This window comes from Cyanistes caeruleus, chromosome 11 (genome assembly GCF_971803275.1).
Source record: "Cyanistes caeruleus chromosome 11, bCyaCae1.hap1.1, whole genome shotgun sequence".
Lineage (NCBI taxonomy): Eukaryota > Metazoa > Chordata > Aves > Passeriformes > Paridae > Cyanistes > Cyanistes caeruleus.
The window spans coordinates 5,928,926-5,952,939 of NC_141711.1; the positions used below are offsets into that span (position 1 = coordinate 5,928,926).

Below are 24,014 nucleotides of genomic sequence, written 5' to 3' on the forward strand. Positions count from 1 at the left end.
CTGACCTCCAAGTACTTGAAAAACCTTTCCTTTCATCTTTTGCAGTCAGTTCAAGGAAATACAGAGGGATGGAGAAATTACATCTTCAAATCCAACCTTCCACTCACAAATCTATATCCTGACTCTGACCATGATAAACAGAGCAACCAGCTGCTGGTGGGAGAACAGCATATCATTCCAAACAACTGCACTGTTAAAACATCATCCATTGACACCTTCTTTAAATGACCTTAAAAAAAAATACATGCAGACGATCAATTCAGTGATGTTTACAAAACCCAGGCTGAAACAGTTTTCTCATTCGTGATTTCCTTTTGCCATGAAGAGCAAAACACTAAAAAAATTTAAATAAAATGAAATTTTAAAAAAAAGTCACACAACGCAAGGTGATTCCCACTCTGTTTAAGCAGTAAAAAAAGTTAGAACTGAAGATAAAATTTCTGGCACACTGGGAGTAAAATCTAGCCTGCATGCCACAGATCAGTGGTTAGATATTCCCTGTTATTTTTCAGATATTCAAGCATATGATCTTCACATGCACAAGTAAGTTGGCACATAATTACTGATTCTTGAACATATCTATAATCACAATAATGGAGTTAGATAAGTTACCATGGAAGGCCTTTGCAAAATGTCTAACTTCTATTTCCATCAGTAAAAAGAACTTACCTTTAAGGACTCCCAGAGGGGAAACTGTACCAGAGAGAAAGGAATCTGGAGAGGTGGGAAAAGAAAAAAAAAAGAACAACAACATAATGTTACAAAAGTAAATTGGGTTGGCATGTTCCTCAACTGGCTAAATTAGGAACAGTTATTGTTCTCTCAGTGAACTGCAGCTTATTACACTTACAAATCTTTACGGACACTTTATGTATGCTGCCATTAAATGACTGGTTTCACTAAAGCAGTTTTACTTTGTTTATCACATTCCCTGCTGAGAGGTTAATGTATTGTTACCAGGGTGGCCTAGAAGAGCAATAAGCAGTGTGATCTAGTGCAGGGACATTCTTGGTTTGTCAGTCAGCCAAGAAAGCCATAAGGATGGTTCAAGAAACAAGTTCCCAAGGCCAGGAACACAGCTTGGCAAAAAACATCTTCAGAAGTGCAGACTCTCACAGATGCTGAGCTTTTGTGCTGCAAGCAGGGCTCTGCAGTTGGGCATCAGCTGCAAAAACGTTCCTGAACACATCCCATGATCTCCCATGAACCAGCTCCCCTGAGAATTAAAAGCAGGTCGTGAGGAGCTACCACAACCCAAATAAAAGGGAGAAGCTTGGTGGTTCTCACTGCCTGTACATGGGGTTCTTCTGTCCTCAACAGCCTGGATCTCTGTCTAGGCTCATTCCTGCTGCCACCCGCCCAGGAGTGACTGTGCAGTTCCATGTCCTTCACAGAATTTGCCCTGGTAGAAATCCCAACTCACCAGTCAGTTTTCATTGTGAACACACTGAAACACTTTGCAACAAGAGACATCACTTTCCAAGGCTATGCCTTCTATCATATTTCTTCCTCTGCAAAACCTTCCCTCCACTAAATTCTTCCTTGTCCTTCACTTCTCAGAGAAGCCCTGTCTAATGCCAACCTCTGGTGCCAGCTCTGCCCTTGCTATCTCCAGGCTGAATATCTGTCTCAAGATATCTCAGAGAAAAGGGTCTCCAGGAAAGCACTGGTCTGTCCTAGGATCGCCCTACAGCTGTATCTGCAGGTCTGCTCTGCCCCTTCCTAAAGCTCCATTTTCTCCTTCATTTTGTTAGCCAGTCAACCCCAGGCTCAAATCTTCCTCCAACTACCTATTTTCTTCTACTTTTATCTTCCTTAATTTTCCCCCTTGTTTAGGCTGATTTGGCAGTTCATATATCAAATTATTTAGTCTCAGAAAGCACTTACACATCTTTTACCATGAAAAGGAGTAGATACTCAAAATGGATCATGCTTATTTAATGCAGATATCTTTGCTCTGAGTAATGTCAGGTTAAAAACGTTCACTAAAGATATGAATAGCTTATTAAACTTGAATTCAAGCTACACAAAGGAATCTGAACTGGAACATCCATTCAACATCACAGGAGTCAAAGAGTATTGTCTGCTTCCCTGTGCTGCAAGTAATGATTAATAAATGAGTCTATTAAGTTAATCTGCCAGGCAAAACTAAACTTGACAGACACCTGCCACAGAAAATTTGTTATCTATTCAGGCAGGAAATGGTAGTGAGAAGAAATCAATGTCACTGCTGTACATTGAGCTGACAAACTGAAATCTCAGAGGAAGTTTGTCATCTTGGACAACGAGCAATATCCCTGGTGGCATCTCAGAGCCTCACAATAAAGGTCAGACATGGCTCTTATTTATCAGGGTCTTGAAACTCTAGTGTAGCAATTAAATTTCATTTTTAATACTAGGTGAAAAAGCCCAGCTCTTTGACAGTAATGTGTGGTAATATATTTACAAGAATATATACACACTCACGTGCTACTGCAGCATTGTTGAATTGAAATTATATGGAATGATTTCTTTGCAATGTAAAACAAAAAGCAACATAATCTTCTATTATGTAGGCCAAAAATATAGGGGAAAATAAGTAACAATAACCAATACATTTGCTTCAAATTCGTTAAAAAAGAGAAAAGGAAATGCTCTGTATCCAGCTGTACACCAAACAAAACAAGCTTTCAGATACAGCCTCCAAGTTTTGCTTTTTTATGCTCGTGAATGAGTGGTAAAATTAAGCAGCTGTTAATAAGACAACAAAGGAACCTTGTGACATAATCCCCTTTATATCGCCTTGCTAGAAGCATTTCAATCAAAGGGGAAACTTGTTCACAGGAGTTGTTTGATTTTCAGTGTTAGTGGTGCTTGCTTTCTGTGTCCTGCTCAGGGGAGACCAGGCTGGATGGGGATTATGGGTTTCCCTTTTCCCCACGTGCCCCATAGGATGCAGCCTGGGAAGATTCAGGATGTTTGTCAGAGGGACCTGCCCAGCCACTGGGCTCCCTCCTCTCTAGGAGAGCTGCAGGATAAGGCTCTAAACATTCATAAGTCATGCTTTACTAGAGTTTAAAAACTTGCAAAACCCAAACAAAATAGCAAGCACCACCAAGCAGAGCGGCAGCATCTTTGCTGCACTAAGAAGATCCTAAGGAGATGTCCTACATTTACTGCAGTCACCCATTGGATCCTGTCTGACAAAACAAAACCCACACAAGCAATTTCATGGGTATTAGAATGAAAGAGACTCTGTCTTCCTGCAGATTTGGGTTTGCATCAGATTCTCTGAAGCCAAACCATTTCCAAGCCGCCTTCGGCAATCTTCCCATGACAGGGACCTCCATCACATTTCTCCTCGAGATCTATTCCACAGCCCTTGCTAAAAGTTCAGCTCCTGTTGAAAGCCTTCCCTCAAACCCTTTACTCACCTTTATTATGTCCTCACACATACATTTTCAAGAAAGTTATCAGAACTCCTGTTTATCTTTGCAGCCTCTGCCCTTCCGCCACATTTCTGTGGTCAAGATGTGAAGGGCTGCGCAGGCTGCTGTGTGTCCGTGTGTGCAAACACCCTGCTTGCATAAGCCTTGTCTCCCTAAGAGACCAGACTAAACAGCCCACACCCAAAAGTACCATTAATATATGCAAAAAAAAAGAAATAGCTCTGCAAGGGTAGCTCATCTGACCATGAAAAAGCCTTTTGATGGCTTATTGCCCTTTATTCTTCCACCACGGCAGGCGTGACAAAATCTTGCAGTCTGGGGACACTTCTTAATTTGAACACTTAGAGCATTTCATTCCTTTTCGTATTTTGCTTCTTAAAAGAAAAGCTCTTCAGCAATGAACAAAATCACACCCTTGTAGGCAGAGATATTTCTGCCTGAAATAGGCTAAGGCAACAATAAAAATGTGGTCCACACATGTGGGTAACTTGCTGCCAGCAAATATGAAACCCTGGCAAGCTCCACCAACCTCTCATTCGACATTAATATAAAATAGACAGAGAGTACCAGTTCTCATGTCTGGCCTAATGTTATATAACTATGCTGTTTGTTCATCAGAGTCAACCCTTAAACACACACAAAAGGCAAATTTAAAGCCCCCAGACAGCTGCAAATAATTATTCTAAAATGTTTTATAGGTTAGTGAAATTATCGTTTACTCTGGTCCCTGTAGTTCTTAGCACCTGATGCCTAACTTAAGGTAATGAATTTTGCAGATGCTTATTTCTACACATCTACTTAATTCCCTTGCTACAAAGTATTTTAAATTATTATGTTTAAAAAGTTACTTTTAGAAATAGCTGTGCTCCCCTGCCAGAGCAGCAGATACACACATCTTGCTTCTAAAGAAAAATACCAATCTGAAACTACTGAAGATTGATGACAGAGCAAAAGTCCTCCCACCAAATACTGTTTAATTAAATAAAAGAAATTTAAGGAGGAACTTAATAATGCTCTTTGTAACTACAACACAATGCTTTAAAGTACCTCACAATTCACCCGTGTGATATCTGATGGTAAACTGCAAGCTGACATTGTCCCTGTAAATAGCAGCCAGAGCAAGGGCAGCATGCTGAAGGAGTGGCAAAGAATGGGGGAAAGAACCAAAAGAAAAAAATCAAAACCTCATCAGCCCCTTCAGAACTGGGATTCCCTTCCAAATATGAGAATTCTTTCACACAAAGAGGAAACAGATGTCCATGGCTGGAATTTGCATGTGGCTTTATTCTCTTCTAAGATACAATAAAACTACTCTTCTTCTCATCCTCCGAGCTAGAAATTAAACAGTGGCATGTCATGCAGAGTCCAGCTGCGCTTTCTACCTCCAACCTTTATTAGCAATATATTTAAAAAGAAGAAGAAAAGAGAGAGAGAGAAAGAAAGGGAGAAACTAAAAAAGCCTAAGAAATGAAAAACTGTGGTATGTGTTCTCAAAACAATATAAAACCTACAGATGTTCTTACTAATCTGTGGCACATGTTTGTTTATTCAGGTTTTCCCTGTCCCCAGTTCAGCAGGCCTTGCTCTCCAGAAGACTTATCTGTTTTTATAAATGTTTGAGTAAATACTGGAGGAGAGACTGGCATAAACAGGCAGAGGAGGAACAGGCTCACCTTGAAGGAGCTTTCTCAGTGTCCCTGAAAATGCACCTCCATCCCAGAGATTGCTCTCACCCACACCCCCACTCTTCCCTACATTAACAGCAATGGGAGAAAAGCAAACATTTATGAAGAGGATTTTGGGAGTGTGAATGTCACAAAGGCCAGCAGCAAGAACATCTGCCTGCTTCAGGGAGAATCTATTTCATCCTCACAGGGCTCATCCCAAACTTGCACCCAACCTGTCACCTGCACTCACTGTGAAAGGACAGAGGGGCCATCACTGTCCAAGCCTGTATTTATGAGGAGTACTGAGCTGCTGTGCCAAACTGTGCCTTCTCCATTGTTTTGCAAAGAAAAGTCCAATAACCCACTTCTGAATAGCAAAAATACACTGTTTTCTAAGGATACATAAACAGCAAGTTTCAAGAGAACAAGTCCCTTTTACAATCCCTTTTTTCCCTAGCTTCTTTATAAAGGATAGAAGGGTTTTTTAACAGGTTCAAGTTAAAGCAGAATAAAACAACCATGTCAGCCTACTGTAGTTGAACATCTCTGTAAATAATCCCAGCAAATTTGGTTCAGTGTCGCCCTCCTAAAATTCTTCACATTTGCCCAATACATCTGGATTACAATAAACTGATGTTCCAGCTATAAATATACTTTCCCCAGGATGTGCTTTGAAAAGACAGCATGAAATAAGGCAAGCCTGGCTCCTGGTCACATCAGAGGTCATAGCAATAGCCATCATCAAGAAGATTTGGAGTTTTCACAGCTTTTCTATGGACTGAAAGTGAAGGTGTTTAAAACCCATCATTGATGGGATACCCTAAAGCTGACAAAGTAGACTTATTTTCTTGCAAAGCTTCAATTAATATTGTCTCCCAGGCCCGCCTTGAAAAGCTGCAGACCCCACAAGGAAGCGAATTACAAGAAGGTAATTTGTAATCTTAACATGAGTGAAAGACTGTCAAAGCCATCAGCAGTGTTCCTGCAGCTCTGCGAGATGGAAGGTTGGGAGAGTGCTGCAAGAGTGGACAAGTTTATATGTTAAACAAATGATGGAGGGCTTTGTTAATAAACACTGGTGCAAAAACAAACAAAGCTTTTCAGGCAAGTTTAACAACGCTGGCACAGCAATGACCAGGGAAGAGCTCTTGGCTTCGCTCCTGAAGGAAAACAGTGAAGGACCAAGTTCACACACAGCACCTTCCTATAAGACTGCATGAAGCCAGAGAGGTGGAACCCCACGGGAAGCTCAGCCATCATATCGAGTGGCATTTGAAACAAACAACTTTTCACAACCCTTCAGTGCTGAACACTCGGCTCTGCAGCACTGCCAGAGGCAAAGGAATGGCATTTAGGGTGGTAGAAACATCAATCTCAACAATGCCAAGATTATAATTAAAACAAAGGTTTCAGATCATGCACCAGCAGCCACCTGAAGTAATCAGCAATTCCCTCATTTTCAAGCAAATAACATTAACTGTGTGTGAGCTGGGAGAAAACTGCAAGCCATAAATGGGAAGAAATACAAAATTGCTGAATTATAGTAATTTTTCTGGTTCAGGCATCTGCTAACTCTCAAATAAATATTTGCACCTTCCTTCCTCCCTTTCCCCAGCTCTAACCCCAAAGTATTTCCACTTGTCACCTGGCATATGTGAATGGTTGAAAATAAATTCCTTTCCAAGACAAAACATGTGCCCCACAGGGTTGCTTAATTTGGTTACAAGCCATTCTCACAGATGTCCTTTGGACTTGTGTGGCAGAATTTCACATCCACATTTCCTCTTAAATAGCATCACACACTCATTATAAAAGCAACTTATATGGCATATTATGTAGTTAAGATAAATAAAAGGAAAATTCAGTTTATCCTCTATGAGAAAAAGATTCTGTGATTAAAAAAGGAAAGAAAAATAAAGGAAAAAATGTTTTTCTACAGGGGCAATATTGACCAGCAAAGGGGAAAGACACAGTCAGAGATCCAGCATGACTGCATGTTTCTAAAACATGGGAAAAAGAGAGGCACTGAGGCAGATGCACAAACTCAATGCAGGCTGGATTGATTTAAGAGATCCTGATGATCACAGAGCCCCACACGCGTGAGACAGATCATCATTGAGTTACTGAAGGCTCTTTCTTCAAAGGAACAACATTAACAGCCTCTAATTCCACCCCCAACCCTTCCTGAACCAGCCCCTTCTTACTCTGCTGGGAGAACAGAATAACTATTAGAGATTGTATAATGTCAGCCACAAAAGTCAATTTTATTGGATTTCAAACATAAGCTGGACTGACCAGCCCCTAATTACACAAATAATATCCATGTTCTCCCATTTTCCAACAAATAAACATTAAAACAGACGCCTGTTTTGCTATTAATTTTCAACAACATATTAAAAAAAACCTCTCAGCAAGTAAATGAATATGCTGACACTGATTCATACATGCTGTTTTCAGGGTGCAGATAAAAATCTTGTAGGATAAAAGATGAGTTTAGCAGCTCCAGAAGAATGAAGGTATTGTTTAACAGGAAGCAGATGTATGTCAGATGGCAAACTCATTAAAGTGTCCCATCGTTAAAGGAAACGGGATAACAACGAGCCATCTGAAAAAACCTGAACTGATCAGGAAATACACAAGCCGCAGCTAATCTCCTATTTATTGGTAGGTAATGCCTTTAAGTCATGCACATGCATTGAGTTTAGGACCATGAAGGACTAATCTTTGTTCTCATGAAAGAAACAGGAGCAGAACCCAAGAGCATGGAGAGCAGCATTTCTGGAAGAAGTCTTCTGAGGAAAAACTCCCAACATTTGGAGGAGCTATCACATCAGCCCCTGGGTGCACACACACTATGTCTGGGCAGCACAGTCAGTTCCCTGACTCTGAGAGCATTTTAATGGACATTTTACATAACTGAGGCATTTTAAATGTAAATATAATTTTTAAAATGCCTATCAAGGAATAACCTCTAAATACAAACTTGGAAACTCTCATCAAAGAAAAAAACATTCACTAGTGGACACTGAACTGATGGATTTGCAGCATCAGAGTTGAACAATTCCTCAAGTGACAATTTTGCAGGTTATAAAAGGACCTAAGCACATGGAATTAAACAAGCAGCACAGATTCACAAAATCATAGAATCATTTAGGTTGGACAAGACCTCTATGATTATTGAGTCCAACTGTTAACCCAGCACTGCCAAGCACATCACTAAAGCACATCCACAAGGGCCACACCTCCATGGCCTTTAAATCCCCCCAGGGATGGTAACTCAACCACTTCCCTGGGTAGCCTCTTCCAATGCTTGACAACTCCTTTAGTGAAGAAACTTTTCCTACTATCCAATCTGAAACTCCCCTGGTGCAGCCTGGGGCCTTTTATTCTCACCCTGGCACTTGTTACCTGGGAGAAGAGACTGATCCCAACCTGGCTGCTCCTTTCTGTAGAGAGTGAGAAGGTTCCACCTGAGCCTCCTTTTCTCAGCTCCCTCAGCCACTGCTTGTGCTCCAGACCCTTCCCCAGCTCCATTCCCTTCTCTGGACATGCTTCAGCCCCTCAATGTCTTTCTTCTAGTGAGAGGCCCAAAACTGAACCCAGGATTCGAATCAAAGACAGCATGTTTGATTCACAAGGCAGGTGGATCTGTGGAGTGAGAAAATTGTTTCATCCAGCAAATATTCAGTCTAAAAAACTGGAAAACAGTGCAGCTATAATTGCACTGACATCAGCAAAGGAACTCTTGTACTCAGAGTAACAGCCACAAGAAAAAAAAAAAGCCAAAAAACCAGACTGGGAAGAAACATGTGTTTCTCCCATCCTGGATATATCTCAACCTATACTAGTTTTGTTACAAATGTCTTGTTACTACATTATGATTACAAATATAACACAGCAGCTCTCACCATAAAAATTAAATACATGTCCTGCCAGGAGTATCACTAAAAAAATTTCCAAGAGGAAATCCATCTCTGCCTTTGCATATTGGCCTGATCCAAAGGCCACTGAAATCTCTGGGAATTTTGCCCACGTGGCTTCAACAGCTTCTGGATCAGGACTGATTCTAAAGATGGAGAAAAGAGGAGAGGGTGGATGCAAAGGTTCTACAGTACAACACAAAGATCAACTAATCTGGATTCTACCACGTCCTTCCCATGATGCTCAGATCCCACTCATGGAGAGAGCAGGCTCTAGGATGTGCTTTTTTTTAACTTGCTAAAGAGGAACTGCTGCAAATTCCATGCTTTTACAGAACATACACAACAGCCTTACTTACATCTGAGCTCAAATCATTAACATTTAAGTACAATTTTAAGTCCCAATATCGTTAATGTAAGCTAATCAAGTTCTTTTGAACATTTTACCAACTACAGACAGGTATTTTGCTGCATCACAACCCTCGGTTATTTGGTAAGGGAATTTCTGCTTCTTTGCCCTTGTGGACAAAAAAAAAGAAAACCCAAACAATACCAAAAAGTACAAGTAAGAACACATTGTTTTAAACAAAACACACCATGGATACTATTGAGAAAACTACTCCATCAATGCTTGTGCAAAACCAACATTAATGGAACAACTACTATGAGCCAAGTTGGAATTTCTTTCCCTGAAGTGTAAGGCCTGTGTAGTACTGTTTATGTATCTTACATCATTATCTCCATCATGTGGCGGACAGAAAGAATGCAGACTAATGTCAAATGTAGCAAATACTGTTCATGTAAAGGTATTTTACTTCAGATTCAGAATTTTGTATCTCACAAAATTGCTAAGTTTCCTCCTGTGGGTGCTATTTTCAGCTGTTTTAATAAACATTTATATTGTTTTTGCCCAACCACACGACATGGTCTTGCAGAAGTGAAATTACCTACTACCTTATGACAAAGATTTCCCTTAGATTTTACCTATTAAAACTTTCCAGCTACAATTCCACAAACTTTAATCTGATTCTACATTACAAAAGACCTAATCTAAAGCTCATTACAGTGAATTGAAAAATCCCAGCAAGCATTTGGTTGATCCCAAAGGAGCAGTTAGACAATGCACGTACAGATACAGGAAGGATGGTTCCTTTATTATTTTTTTTTCACCCTCTATAATTCTTTTCTGACAGTTTAACCAATTCTGCAGACTCTGTAACTATTTAAACAGGAAGCCCCCTGGACCCAGCAGACCTCCCTGCCGATGCAGCTGGAGAGTTACTCTGCTCCTAATGGAGCATTTCTTCCACCCCCACCCCAAGGTAGCAGCTGTAGGATGTCGGGTCGGACACTGCTGGGCCACCTGGGACTCGCTGCCCTCCCAGGTGTGGACGTGCAGCCTCGTCCTGAGCAATGCAGCCCTTGGGAAAGCCGTCTCACTGCTGCATCCCCCAACTTCCTGCCTGTCAGCAAGCTGGGAAAAGACTTCAGTGAGGCTGGCTGCACGCACAAATCCATGCACAGAGCAGGGAGGGTTTGCTCTCTGGAACCTCTTGCAGGCTGCCTCAAAGGAACCTAAACTCTCCTTGTACAATGGCATCACTGGTGTAAGAACTGTGGAAATAAATACCATGACTCTCAATGATTGGTTTTAATCCAGTTATTAAAGATTTCTTTCATCATAAGCCTTTGAGCTCCTTTGCATGACTTTATGCAGGCACCTCATTTCTGTCTGCCTTGAGAATCTCTCATAACCACAATGTTTAACCATGAAGCTAAACCAGAACAATTTCTCACACTTGGTTACCCAGCTGGGATGGGAGGAAAGTGTGCTACAAAAGCCTGGGAATAAGATCAGGGGGAACAAGGGTGCTTTGGTGGGTGAGACAACCAAACAACTGGAACATCCCAGCACACACAAACTCTAATTTTCTTCATTTGCTCATTCTGCAGTCCTGCTTGCACAGCCCAGGAGCAGCTTTGGGCCTGAGGGGACTTAAATGCAGAGCATGACAGCAGCTCGTGCTTCTTCTGTGAAATCCTGCTTAGAGCTGTGATCACCAAAGTAGACACTACCAAGTTTCCACTTTACCAGTATAAATCATCCCCTCCACATTTGGCAAAGCACTTAAGCACATGCTTAGCTGTGCTAGAGCTAATTTTCTTCACAGCAGCCAGTATGGGGCTGTGTTTTGGATTTGTGCTGGAATGGTGTTGATAACTCAGAGATGTTTTAGTTGTTGCTGGGCAGGGCTCGCACAGGGACAAGGCCTTTGCTACTCCTAACCCCACCCTACCAGAGAGTGGGATGGAGGGCACAAGGAGTTAGGGGACACAGCAGAGACAGCTGACCCAAACCAACCCAGAGACACCCCAGACCATGTGGTGTCATGCTGGGGAAGAAGAAGGAAGGGGGGACGTTTGGAGCGATGGCATTGGCCTTCCAAGTCCCCATTATGTGTAATGGAGCCCTGCTGTCCTGGGGATGCTTGATCACCTGCCTGTCCTTGCAGTGAATGAATGCTTTGTGCTGCTTTGCTTGGCTTTTGCTTTACCTGTTCAGCTGTCTGTATCTCAACTCAAAAGTTTTCTCAATGTCTCTCTTCCAGTCCTCCTCCCATCCCAGTGGTGGCCGTGTGGGGATGAGCTGGCAGCTGAGGTTAAACCATGACAACAGCTTTCACTACTGCTGAATGGGAACGAGATTAAGCTTTAAAGATATTAAAGACCAAACACAAGTTCTCAAAACTCCATGCTCTTCTTCATATTCCCAACTTTCCATTAATCTAAAAGCTCTTCCAGAGCTGGAGCTGGGCCAAAGTGTTCTGTAGAAATGATGCCTGAACAGTGTTCTGCTAATTTGGGGCTGCACCCAACATGGTGACTGATGAGAAAAGCCAGCTAACACAGTCTAATCTTTTCTGTTTGTTACTTTAGATATAGTGAGGAGCTCAGAGTGATCTCAAACACCCAAGGGAGGACAAGCCAAGGGAAAAACACGACCAAAGCTCCACCAAGAAGCTTCAGCATCACAGCCAAGCAGTGCCTTGCCAGGGCCCCATGATGGGATCAGATCCCACCATTGCCAGCACGTTCCTCTCTCACACAGCAGGTCTGAGCACAGCATCTGCTGCACTGATGGTCCCTTTAAGAAACCTCCTTCTGTGGAAAACATTGACACCAAAAGGAGAAAGCCAAGCTGCACGCCCACTGCAGGATGGCCTCCAGAGAGAACGGGATGGGAAATGCCACTCTCACAGCTTAAATTCATTTAAAGGACATTCTGCACCCAGAGAGTCTGACTGAGATGATTTCTTTTCCTCACTGGTTTTGCAACCATGTCAAACGCCCATCACAGCAGATTTGCCAGTTCCCTGCTGTCACAGGTACATTCACAAAACTCAGTGCAATGACTCAAGTTGTGTGGGTAGGTACAGGATCTTGACTGCAATACACAGACAGGATCAATGGGATTTACATATATATGATTTGAACCACAGTCTTCCCAACTGTTTTCCAGCTGGGAAGCACTCAGCAATGAAATAATTTTCATACTAAGAGGCATTACTTGAGAGGAAAGAAAATTGAACACAAAAATGCTGCTTGGAGAAATAGTCAGACATTCCCTAGCCATGAGGAATCTCCTGAAATTTTACCTTTTCACTGGACAGTAGAAACTGCTTGGAAATCCTGCCCTTAGGTCTCTAGAACTGTTCTATTCCTGCAGCCTCATTAATGGATTGGCTGCCTTATTCTGGGTGCTACTCAGTCCCCACAATGCACTGATAATGCTCCTTATCATTAGGACTGATAATTAACTGATAATGCTCCTGAGCCAGGCTGGCATATATCTGCCCAAATTAGTTCAACTAAACTGTGAAGCAGCATCTGGAATAAAAGATATTGATCCTGATCAAAGACATGGTGTCCCAGAGGTTGCAGTGCAACTTGGACTCAGGGAACTGGGCACCAGGCAGTGCAGTAAAAAAAAAAATTACCAAGCAAATTAAGAACCAAAGAGAAAAGGAAGGAAAGCAGTGCTACTGCCTAATACACTTGCTTTGCTGATGTCAAAGCCTTTTATGTCTAATTTTTTAACTTTTTGGGCTGAAAAGGAGAAGGCTGGTGTTAGCAGAATATAATACAACCAGGTGACTTAAACCAGGATTTCTTTCTAATGAGATTAGCAAGCTATACATTACAATTCCCATAATGTTTCAACCTCAAGGCATTTTAATTACTTTTTTCATTTATCTTCGTGGGATTTTCTGACTCATGCCAGAATCCTTTCTTCACTTAAAAAGCAGTTTTTATCTCAGGGCAAGTGCTAATAGACCACTTCAGACAAAACAACCAAAATCTGCAGAACTCATACAAGAGCAAAAATCAACTGTGGCTTTCAATCAAAGGATATAATTCCATTAACGCCTTTCTTTAAATAGTATCACCATGTGCTGGTAGTGGGCTTTGGGATCATGAAAAGAATTAAGAAACCTGCAGAACTGTGCAGATTCTGTGTTCTCACATGCAGTTTTAAAAACTCAGCTGACCTGATGCCAGTGACCGACCTGAGTTTGTCTGGAAGTCACAGACTCATAGAATAGTTTGGGTTGGAAGTGATCTTAAAGATCATCTCATTCCAGTCCCCCTGCCACGGGCATGGAATTTCCATTATCATTGTCACAGGCCCAGGACTAACCAGGGGTGGAAAGGAGGTTCCCAAATTCATTCTGAAATGCTGATGGACATGGTGAAAACAGCCTGTTATGCTGGAAATTTCCCACAGACAGAAGAGGCCCTGACATGATGGTTTGTGCCCACAGACCAGCAGAAGAGTGCCCAGCTGGGAAGCACAGAACACTGGGGAGATCCTACCCTGAACAAGAGCCTTTACAAGATGTGCTGATTAAAAAACAACAGAAAAGTAAAAAACTCATGCTTTTGCTTTGCAACACAGAGAACCTCAGTAAGATAAGTTCCAAAAGCCTTTACTGTGGTAGAATAGTTAAACAGGATCACAATAAAATTCCACCTGTCAGCTCCAAAAGCACCCCACATGTAGAATTTACACAAGCTGAACCAGAGCTGGTTCAGGGCATGTCATAACAGCCATTTCTGCACTGAGCACTGTTAAAATTGGCCTCAAGATGAATTGAGTGCCTGGAAAGGGCAACCATATTTCAAGCAAACCAGGACATGCTCAGGGTGATTGGACTGCCCCTTCAGCTGCATTCCTGAGCGTTTAATTTTTGCCACTTAGTTTGTATGAAAAATATTTCCAGTACACTTCCAAAAACCTCTGCAATACAGCAAAAATACCTTGTGGTAAAACTTAAAAGAAGAAACGTTCTAGTTTATATTGAAAGGATTTTGCAGAGCATTATTTCAACTCACACCCCGAAGTGAAGAGTCAGCACCACAAGTATTTTTTGCTCACACGAGTTGTTTGCAATCTGTCAGTTCTCACAGCTACAATATGGCATTGCCAATCTAATCACATCACAGGAGCTTTTTGTGAATGGCACCCTGTTTTTGTTTGTGTTTGTGATGCTTCCCAGCAGAAGTCACTTCTGTGCAGGAAATGACACGACTAAAATGTAAATCAAAAGGGCACCATAACTGATTTCACCCTTGCTCCATTTTCTTCTCAAGGGGTTTTAACTCAAGAAATCTCACTGTGTGCAGAACTTTTGAATCAAGCCAGTGATGCTGAGCACCCTCACCCCTTTTTCAAGTCAACTCAACTTCAAGCAAACAAGTATGGGAGAAATGATGAGGCAGGGCCCTTCCCTGGAGCTGTGCATTAGAGAAGCCAGTCTGACATGAATGAATAGAAATCCTCCTGGGCTTTTTCAGAAATAAATGCACCACTAATGTAAGATTAATATGTAATAATGAGACAATTTTCTTCCATGTCCCACAGACTACATGCACTATATGCCCTTTGAAGCCAGCCAATTACACTGTCAGCAACAAATACATTTCAGCTGTAGCAACTAGAACAGTTGTTAGTGGCAATTTTGCAGGGAAGGCTGCAGTGAAGCCCATGTCCTCTTTGCACATGCAGCTAAAATAAGTCTTCAGATGCTCTGGTGCACAGTCAGACACTTTGGTAACACATTTTTGAAAGGGTATTTTTGAAGGTAAATATTTTTGTAAAGTATTTGCTTTTAAAATATTACAGTTCTCACATTGACCTTGATTTTGTTGGTTTTTTTTTTACAAAATTGCTCTCTCCCAACCTACATCTTTAAGCCTCTATCATAAAAAAAAAGAAAAAAAAAAAAAAAAAAAGAGAGAGAATCAGGTATCTTGGATTTCCTCTTATTCCAGGTAACTTATTCCATATGCAATCCAGCCCACTAGTTAAAACTTCCTCCCCTTTCTATTTCCTGTTGCTACCAACATCCAGCTCACAAAATCCACCATTTGGAGAGATAATGAGAAATCCAAATGGCCAGCTGGGCTGCACAAGTTCTGGTGAGGCCAGAGGCTCTTCAGTGGATAAGGCATCCAGCAGGGATTGATGGGGCAGCAAGAAGTGATCACACATTAAAGAAAGAGAACATTGGAAAGGCAGCTATAATATTGCTACAGGTCACTTTTGTACGACTGAAGATTTGCCCCAAGACCTGCAAAAAATGGAAGGAAGGCAAATGTTATTGCTTAGTTCACCTTAAAGAAATGCAGCACAGACACTGCAAGCTAAGTGCCACTTTGGTGACAGTTTATTCTTGATAAATAAATCATTTATACACCTGACACAGCTCGTTTCTCTCTTTCGTGATAATTATAGTTTTAGAAACCTCATTTAAAGGGTGCAAATTAATTTCCAAATTCCACCTACTGTCAAAGAGTGTGTTTTATTAGGTGATTAATTACCTGCAGGAGCACTTCAGGAGACACCTTGGGGGCAAAAGAGGATTGCTGTGACAGCTCCTTTAAGATACGGCTCCGCTCCCAAGGCCCGATGAGCCCAGAGATAAAATAACTGCATACAGGTGTTATCATCTGCAGCACCTTGGGATGTTTGTGCCTCAGAGAAGTGCATTTCCCTTCTGGAACATGAAAGTATTTGCCTGGATGCTACAGCCCTTGCTTTGTGAGAAGTCCCACAAACTGCTTGGGGTTGGATCCACTTCCAGAGAGAGGCAGAAAGCAGGAACAGCTGTGGGAACTGCTCTTCCCTCAGCCTCAGCGTGTTCCTGAAACCTTCTGTACCCCCAAAACACACACCATGTGGCCTTCCCCAGCTTATATGCCTGGATGTTTCAAAATTCTGGGCCAAGAATACTTTTTGTAAGTTTTACTTAAGTCAGCTACATAACAGGTTGCAGGATTTACAGGAAATTTTACCATGAAAAATACCAGAACAGATTTTGTGCTGTCATTTCTAACCTCTACACTGACCAGAGTTTCCAGAAGACCTACACTCATGTAGCTCCTCCTTGCAAGCAAGTTTGGTGCCCCAATGACTCAAAATGCCCTCAGATGACTGAGAAGAAGCCAAGGCAGCCCAGCACAGCTTATATACACCAATGTACCTATACACCACGTTCAGGGACCTCAACACTCACAGGGACACTGAAAGAAGACTGAAAAAAACTCCAAGAGAAAAACAACTCTTCCAATAACACAAGTGGAGAAACATGGAATTTCATAAGCTCTAAAGGCTTTATCCACCTCTTTTACCTAAGTCTCTTACTCTACACAACACCTGAAGTACAGCAGTCAGAGGAATTGCTGGCATTACAACTGCACCTGTCTTTCACAGGAATTACAGTCTGATAGAAAATAAGATCTGAAGGCCACTGAGCAAGGGCAGGGCTGTTCCCAGCTAGTCTGTCTAACCTGCATTAGCAGCCTCTCCTGATGGATGATCAGAAGATGCACAGATGATCAGCTCAGGTGCTGCTTGGTTGGATGGTTCCCCAGAGCAATTTAAGTCATTACTTCTTCCCCTCCTCATCATGGGCATAGGAACAGATTTTATTTCTCCTCCTTACAGAAAATTTTCAAGTACGTGTCTTTATTTATCATTTTTACCTTCCTGTGGCTTTTCCATTGCTCTTTCCCCCCTTTCCTGCACAAGGACATCAAAGACTGCCAATTCTCACTGTGCTTTCCATCAGCAAGCTTAAGTCAGATTGTTAGAAAAAGTTAGTCTAAGTCTAAACCAACATTAACCCTTCAAGTCTGGGAGCAAAAGAAAACATATATTGAGAATAGTCCGAGAGATTCTCTAGTCTGACAGCAACAAATATTTTCTGATCTCAGGGCAGTGGGATGTAAACCTCCCTTCTGTAAAGCATGAAAGAGCTTTACATGTCCATCATCAGAGATGGACATGTCTGAGGTGGGAAAAGAGAAGAGAAAAGCAGAGTTTGGAAATCTGAGAACTTATTTCACTGTAACAAAATAATAATGAGGGACACAAAGTCTTTTCAGAAGCATTTTGCAAAGCTGAGGATACGTAGCAAAGGGAGGATCGCTCTGGATTCTGAAAAGAGCATCTGTAGCCATGATGGATCTACAAGTTGTAGTTTTCAAGATGTGGAAGCATAAGCCCTTGACGTAACTCTCAGCTAAACACAATCAGAAAACTACTTGCTGCACTTTCTTTCTTTCTCTCTCTCAAAAAGCCAAAACTTCCAACAACTATCAACAACAGCAGCCAACCAAAAAAGCCAAAAAACCAACAACATGACACATACTTCCCAGAAAAACAATCAGATCCCAGTAAAGATCAAGCTGGAGATTATTGCTCCAAATCTGCCCTTAATTAAGCATAGTCTTCCACCACTCAACAGTTGTTACAAGGTTAGAGAGAAAAGTATCATCTAAAATATCATCTAACCCAAAGTAATTAACCAACTCTGACAACACTGTACTACAAACCTACTTCAATTTTAACCCATGGTGTGTGCTGGAAACTTCCAGTCAAACATTCTGTATTTTCTCATTTGCCCACATACGCTTGTTATTAAAACCACATGCGGGCACTGAATCATTTCATGGTTCGTTTAGAGACAAACACGCAGAAAATTGTGGGAAACAAGTACAGCCCTAAGAGTCTGTGCAAGCCTGTGTAGTGTGAGGCACGCTGTGGTGCTGGAGCCTGAGCTATGGGGCTTTGTTATGCCTCAAAAATGAACAGGAGAGAAGTCCCCACATGTATACACTGAATTTCAGAGAAGATCATTAGCAGAGTCAGCCAGTGTGACAGTTTCACCCTCAGTGCCCTGCAAAATGCCACGTGTGTGCTCAACTGTTAGTCCACAACAAAAACCCTTAAGTGAGGCAGCAGGATGGTCTTTCATTTCTAAAACTGCTCTGGCAATGAGGAGAATTCCCCAACTGCATAGGAAGTTCACAGCATAACCTCAGGCAAAGCACTCAATCTCTCTGGATCTGACATCTGGGAAAAATGGTAGCCCTTCATCTTGTCCATTGGACTAGAAGGTCATCAGCTCAAAGATGACCTTTTGCTGAGAGGACAGTCAGTTAACAGTAAGGCTTCGCTTTTGATCAGGTTTCTGTGGATTATTCACATTACAGCAGTGGCTGAAGGACCCAAACATAATGTGCCAGCTCAGATGTGCAATGAGAACACACATGAAGTTCACCTGAGAACACAACCCCCCTCCGTTCACAATTACTGCTGCATTCAGAAGCATAAATTCCCTGAAGGAAAAAACTTCCTGGATAAGCGTTTTCTTTAAGAATACATCTCACCTGTGGATCTTATTTGCCCACAACACAGGGAACATTCATATTATGTCTGCAAATTTCCAGTTTGGTTTTGAAGCCCAAAACAGCAAGTATGTGATCCAGGTTTCTTGTTGAGCCCTCTATCAGGACGGTAAAAGGTCAAATCCTGACACTGTAGCACAAACATCTTTAATAGCTGCAAAATCTCAGCTTTCCTCTAACAGGGGTGTATGTACACACATATCAGAGATTTTCCATGGAACCCAAATGCTCCAGGATAAAATTAAACCATTAAATTATGATGTCTTTCAGGAGTTCTAGGGGAGACCTCACAAAGTCAACTCTGATCAAACAGCTCTCTGCTGGAAAGCTTTAGAAAGAGGTTATTTGTGAAGAAAGACAAGGAAGATGTTAACGGATGAATCTAAAGCTCTATAAACCTCCTGGCCAGATATGGGGCACTCAGCTTTCCCAAGAACCTTGCAGATTTACAGAGACAGGAACAACACTCAAAAGCACTAATGAAACCTCAGCCCAAGCGTTGCCACTCGTGTTTCCACCTTGCTCCTGTTGATGTAATGCTGTAAAGCAGGACCTCTAGCTGGTACTAATGAGGCAGTAAAACATCCCCTTTCAGAAAAGGGTGCTGTAGTTTCACACAGCTGCATATGTAAAACTCTATCTCCTTCTAAATAGCTGATTCCTGGAGAGGGAAAACAAAGAAACCCAGCCAGGTTCCTATAACTGGGACTTCTGATGGATGGCTGGAAAGGTGGAGGAGAGCAGGGAGGGAAGGTCACAAGATTAACAAGCATGTCACAAACACAGAGCAACACTGCAGTCATCTCAGAACTATGGAAAGAGATGGCTTTAGTACCAAAAGTCTAAAACATAAACTAAATTGGTTTTTTTGACCAATCTTTGGAGGTAATAGGAGCCTTTACTGACTGCTCTTTACAGCTCTAGGAATAACTATTCATTCCCACCCCATTTGCAATGCCAGAGAACTGCAGACATAAGACAGTCCTTTTCTCCTTGTGTTTCTGAACAGAAACAAAGCTTTTTCCATGAGGAAAATCCATATCTTTGAAGGAAAGAACTTTATAGTGCAATCGAAATATTCATCAAAGCTCTACTTGTAACAGCAGGAACTTTGCACATGGAAGCAGGTGGGGTGAATAAGAATTTATGGGATGTCTGTAGACATATTAAATATCTGAAGCTCTTCAAAGCACAGGTAACACTGAATGGAGTTTACAGACACAGATGATTTAAAATATGCACAGTCTCAATCCATACTCATATTAAAACACAGTCAGAAGATACCATCTGCTCTTTATAGGCACTGGTAATCAAAGGTTTTCTGTTAGTCTGAGCACAGGCATTAAAGGATATATAGGGGTAAAGCTCAGGCTAAAAAGGAAACAACGCTCAATGCTGCATTCTTTCATCCAAAAATACACCTGTATCCTTGATCAAGAAGTTTGTTCAAGCTGTGGCATCTGGGCATTTGCACTGTGTCCATATTCATGATACTTTAGTTCTTTAAACTGGAAAAATACTTTTGGTCAACAGGATTTTCTAATGCTGTAACTTCTTTACTGTCAAAGGACTATTTAATAATTTCTTTGCTAAGCAACAAACTTCTTTTATCTCCTGATTATTCTAATGGAAAAATACAAGAAGGAGAGAGAGAGACAAGGTACTAGTAACTTCCTGATAATTCAACATGCTGCATCAAGTAAGGAAACCAGGATATCTTCCATCTCCATGCCTGGAAGCAGCCTGACCCTGCAAACATCTCAGTCAAGCAGTTCACACTTAAGTTAACAGGAGCTTGGAGAGCAGAACAGCTCTTCATACACAGAAATGCCAACAGTTCTGTTTCATTGTGATTTTTTTTTTTTCTCAATGTATTAAAATACTTCAAAACCTGCCTGTACAAAAATCTTTTCCAACCCAGTGACATGGAATGTCAAGGTGCAATTGAACAGAAAAACTTTAGGGTCACAAAACACTATCCAGTTTTACTGTCCCTGATTCAAACTCTAGCCTGGGTATCCATTTTCAAATAGAATTAAAACACATCAGAAGCTTTATGTTCTCTGAACTGTTATTAAGCTGCACCATAAATTTAATTACAGAAACACCTTTGACAGAATTAAATAGTAGTGCTTGCAGTCAGAAATAAGATCACCAGTGGTGGAAAAGACGTTGACAGATTCACATAAAACCCCACTGACTGTGCTAAAGTTTAAAAGCAGCGAAGTACCAGATATCTCTTAAAAAAAATAAATTCTAATACCATTCAAGTACCTGTGACTGTTATCTGGCATTGATACAATTAATTGTAAATAAACCAACAATGAAAAACTCCACCTATGCAAGCACCCAGCCTTTGCAAGTCTGATTCACACAGGGTAAAGGAAACGACCCAATGCACACAACACCATGCAATTCCAATATCTTGGTTTTAATCTTTAAACTCCCTGATCCTCCTCACAGGCTTTTTTTTTATTTTTTGCTATTTCAGGCATTTCACTATAATAAACTATGGAATTCTGCTCATACAGACAAAATTCCATAACTAAATCTTCAATTAAAGTCTCATATTTAGCAGGAAAAGGAAAGTGGTGCCTCAGATGTGCATCATGCTATGGTTACTCACAGACTGACTATAACAACTCCTGAAAGGATACCAGCACTGATGAAGTCTGAGGACATTTTGTACCAATAAGTGTTCCTCATTTTTCATACCTTAGTTGTTCCAGGAGGGCCCTGAACTAAACTTCAATTTGTTAATCTCCACAGGTATTTGGACTGCAGCCCCTGTATTTCAATGGACACCTGACACACGATAAATGACAATATTTGGTTCATACAGTAAAACCCAATGCCTTTGCCAATTAGCAATACTATTACATGGTCCTGATCCAAATTTCATTTGCCTTGTTGAGCTTTGCTTTCTATCAGCTGCAACTACACAATGTCTGGATGGTAAACTTCTAGTTAATCACTTGGATAATAATACTTAATCAGTACTAAGGTTTCCATCTCTACCATATGCTTATAATCTTGTCCTAAAAATTAATTATTTCACTGCTGTACCAGTAAGTAATGGAACATGAGCCATTCAATGGGATATTTACTGGCATCTTTCCCTGACTCTATAGAACTCCATTTTTAGACTGCTTTGCTATTGAATTTTGCCCTCCTCCTTAGCTTTTGAACTCATCATCTGGTTTTAGGTAAATAGGACAGCGGCAAACACAGAGCTCCTAAAACTTATGTGAACACTGAAGAAACATCTCAAACCCATCTGTAGGCATCTTGGTGGAGCCAAGAGACTCAATGTGGCAACCCCACTTTGCAGGAAAGACTGCAGAAGGAGTCAACAGCTGTCGGTGCTGCTGGCCAGGCAACCAGCACTGGGGAAGTGGCCAGCACCTGGTACCATCTGCTCAGCCAACAGCTCAGGGCTGGAGGAGGGAGTTCTGGGGCCATAAAAGCACAGCTTGAGTCAGCACAACAGGGAAGTAGAGGTGCTGTGGGTACAGATGCACAGGAACCTGTGGCTGTGCTGTTTGCAGAACTCCACCAGTAAAGAAAAGGGAGTGTGGCTTTGGGAGCAGGATGCTGGTCCTGTGCTCCACCATGTGCAGAGGTGATAAGGTGGATGCACAGGGAGGCTGAGTGCAGGCAGCTAAACAAAATTCCAGAATTTCCCACGCAATACAGAACCATCCAAAACACAGCGGGGGAGAGGGGGGAAACTACAGATGAAACAACAAAGAAAACAAAAAACTGCTGCAGACCTGTGTAAATAAATGGTGAAGCTGCTTAAACCCCGAGGATTTCTGGTTTGTGGTGCTGGATTAAAGAGCAAAGCAGGAGCTGAAGAGATTCTGCCTGCATTCCGCTCTCAAAGGAAACATAATGCACAAAAGAAAGACTGGCAGCAGAAAGAAGACCCAGTGTTTGGGGATCAGTGTACAACTATTAAGACTGAAGTACTCTTTAGCAGGGTTCTCTAACACACAGCCTTCTGTGGGGAAGCTCTGGAGACCATTTACAGAGTGCTTTCCTGAGCTCAGGGCACCACTGAGTCTTTCTTGGCCAGAAAATGTTATCTCTGGCTGTTTAGGATGTTCAGAGTCCTCGGTTCTCCCAAGGAGATGGGGAAATCTGTGAGGCCAACAGGCCACAAGACATCTGAGGAACAGCTGCTGAGAACTTCAGAGGTTCCAGGGACCTTAAAGTTGATTAAAAATAGAAATCATTTAATCAAGGTCACATTTCTCCTCAAAAAGGAGGAATTCTCTTTAAATACACAGTATTTTGTTAGAGTAAAAGTACTCCCTATGTTGGCAATTCATGGGCCTTTGGAAAAGAAATACATTACGTCATTCTGTGTCATCTTCTTTCACGACCATCACTTCCAAGGGGACTAAGAGGTCAAACATGAACCTCAGCAAGAAGTCCCATGGTTCAGTGTCTGCCCCATAACCCATGAAAGATCTTCCAGCTAGCTTCTTAGGAAAAAGTTTAAATAGGATCCTTGGTTGGCTTCTTCCTACCACTACTACTCAGCTCTGCTCCCCTTCTAACTTCAAAATAGGGGGGGAATCCAGAGAAAGGAAATTCTTTTGTTAGGAAAAGAAACAAGAGTAGTTCCCTTATACACACAAGATCCATTTCCAATTCATATACCTGAGCTTTATCTGTTTCTGGAAGTTCTAAGCTCCTTCCTCACTGTTAGTGGGAGTTCTGTGTGTCTGATGGGGTTTGGGAAAGCATGAAGGTAAAATAAAATCACAGATGAGAGGACACATTCTTTTTAGGTCCCTTAGTAATGTACAAGATTCCTGTGGCCTGAATTAGTTAATTTCTAAACAGCTGAGACTGTCAAGAAAACCATGCTTTTGCATTCCCTTCTTTATGCTCCCTTCTGCTGAAGTATATTAACAAAAGAGGTTAATTTGTCAAACCACTGATATTCATATGCTGAACTGAGATTCATCACACTTGGTGGTCTGGAAATCTTTTATAGGACACAGAACTAAACACGAGCTGGACAAAACAAGGACAGGTACCTTGAGTCACTCTGAGCACAAATGGACAGATTGAATTTTCCTAGCATTAGCAACAATACATACATCCCAGGGCATGAGGGGTGACAGGACAGTGGAACAAGGAGGTATTCTTGGCTGATTTTGAAGGTTTTGTTTGTGCCCAATGGCTTAGGAAATTTGTTCATCATTCCTTGAAGACTACATTTGTAATGCTGT

General features: G+C 41.6%; 1 protein-coding gene across 3 annotated transcripts in view; it reads right to left on the bottom strand.

The window, feature by feature from the left end:
- The window catches only part of SLC25A26 (solute carrier family 25 member 26), an 85,284-nt gene that overhangs the window by 27,028 nt on the left and 34,242 nt on the right, over positions 1–24,014 (bottom strand). For all 3 annotated transcript variants that reach the window (XM_086845239.1, XM_086845240.1, XM_086845237.1), the window contains one exon: positions 670–714. In XM_086845239.1, coding sequence (XP_086701365.1) covers positions 670–714 — 45 coding nt within the window. The remainder of the gene's footprint in view (positions 1–669; positions 715–24,014) is intronic.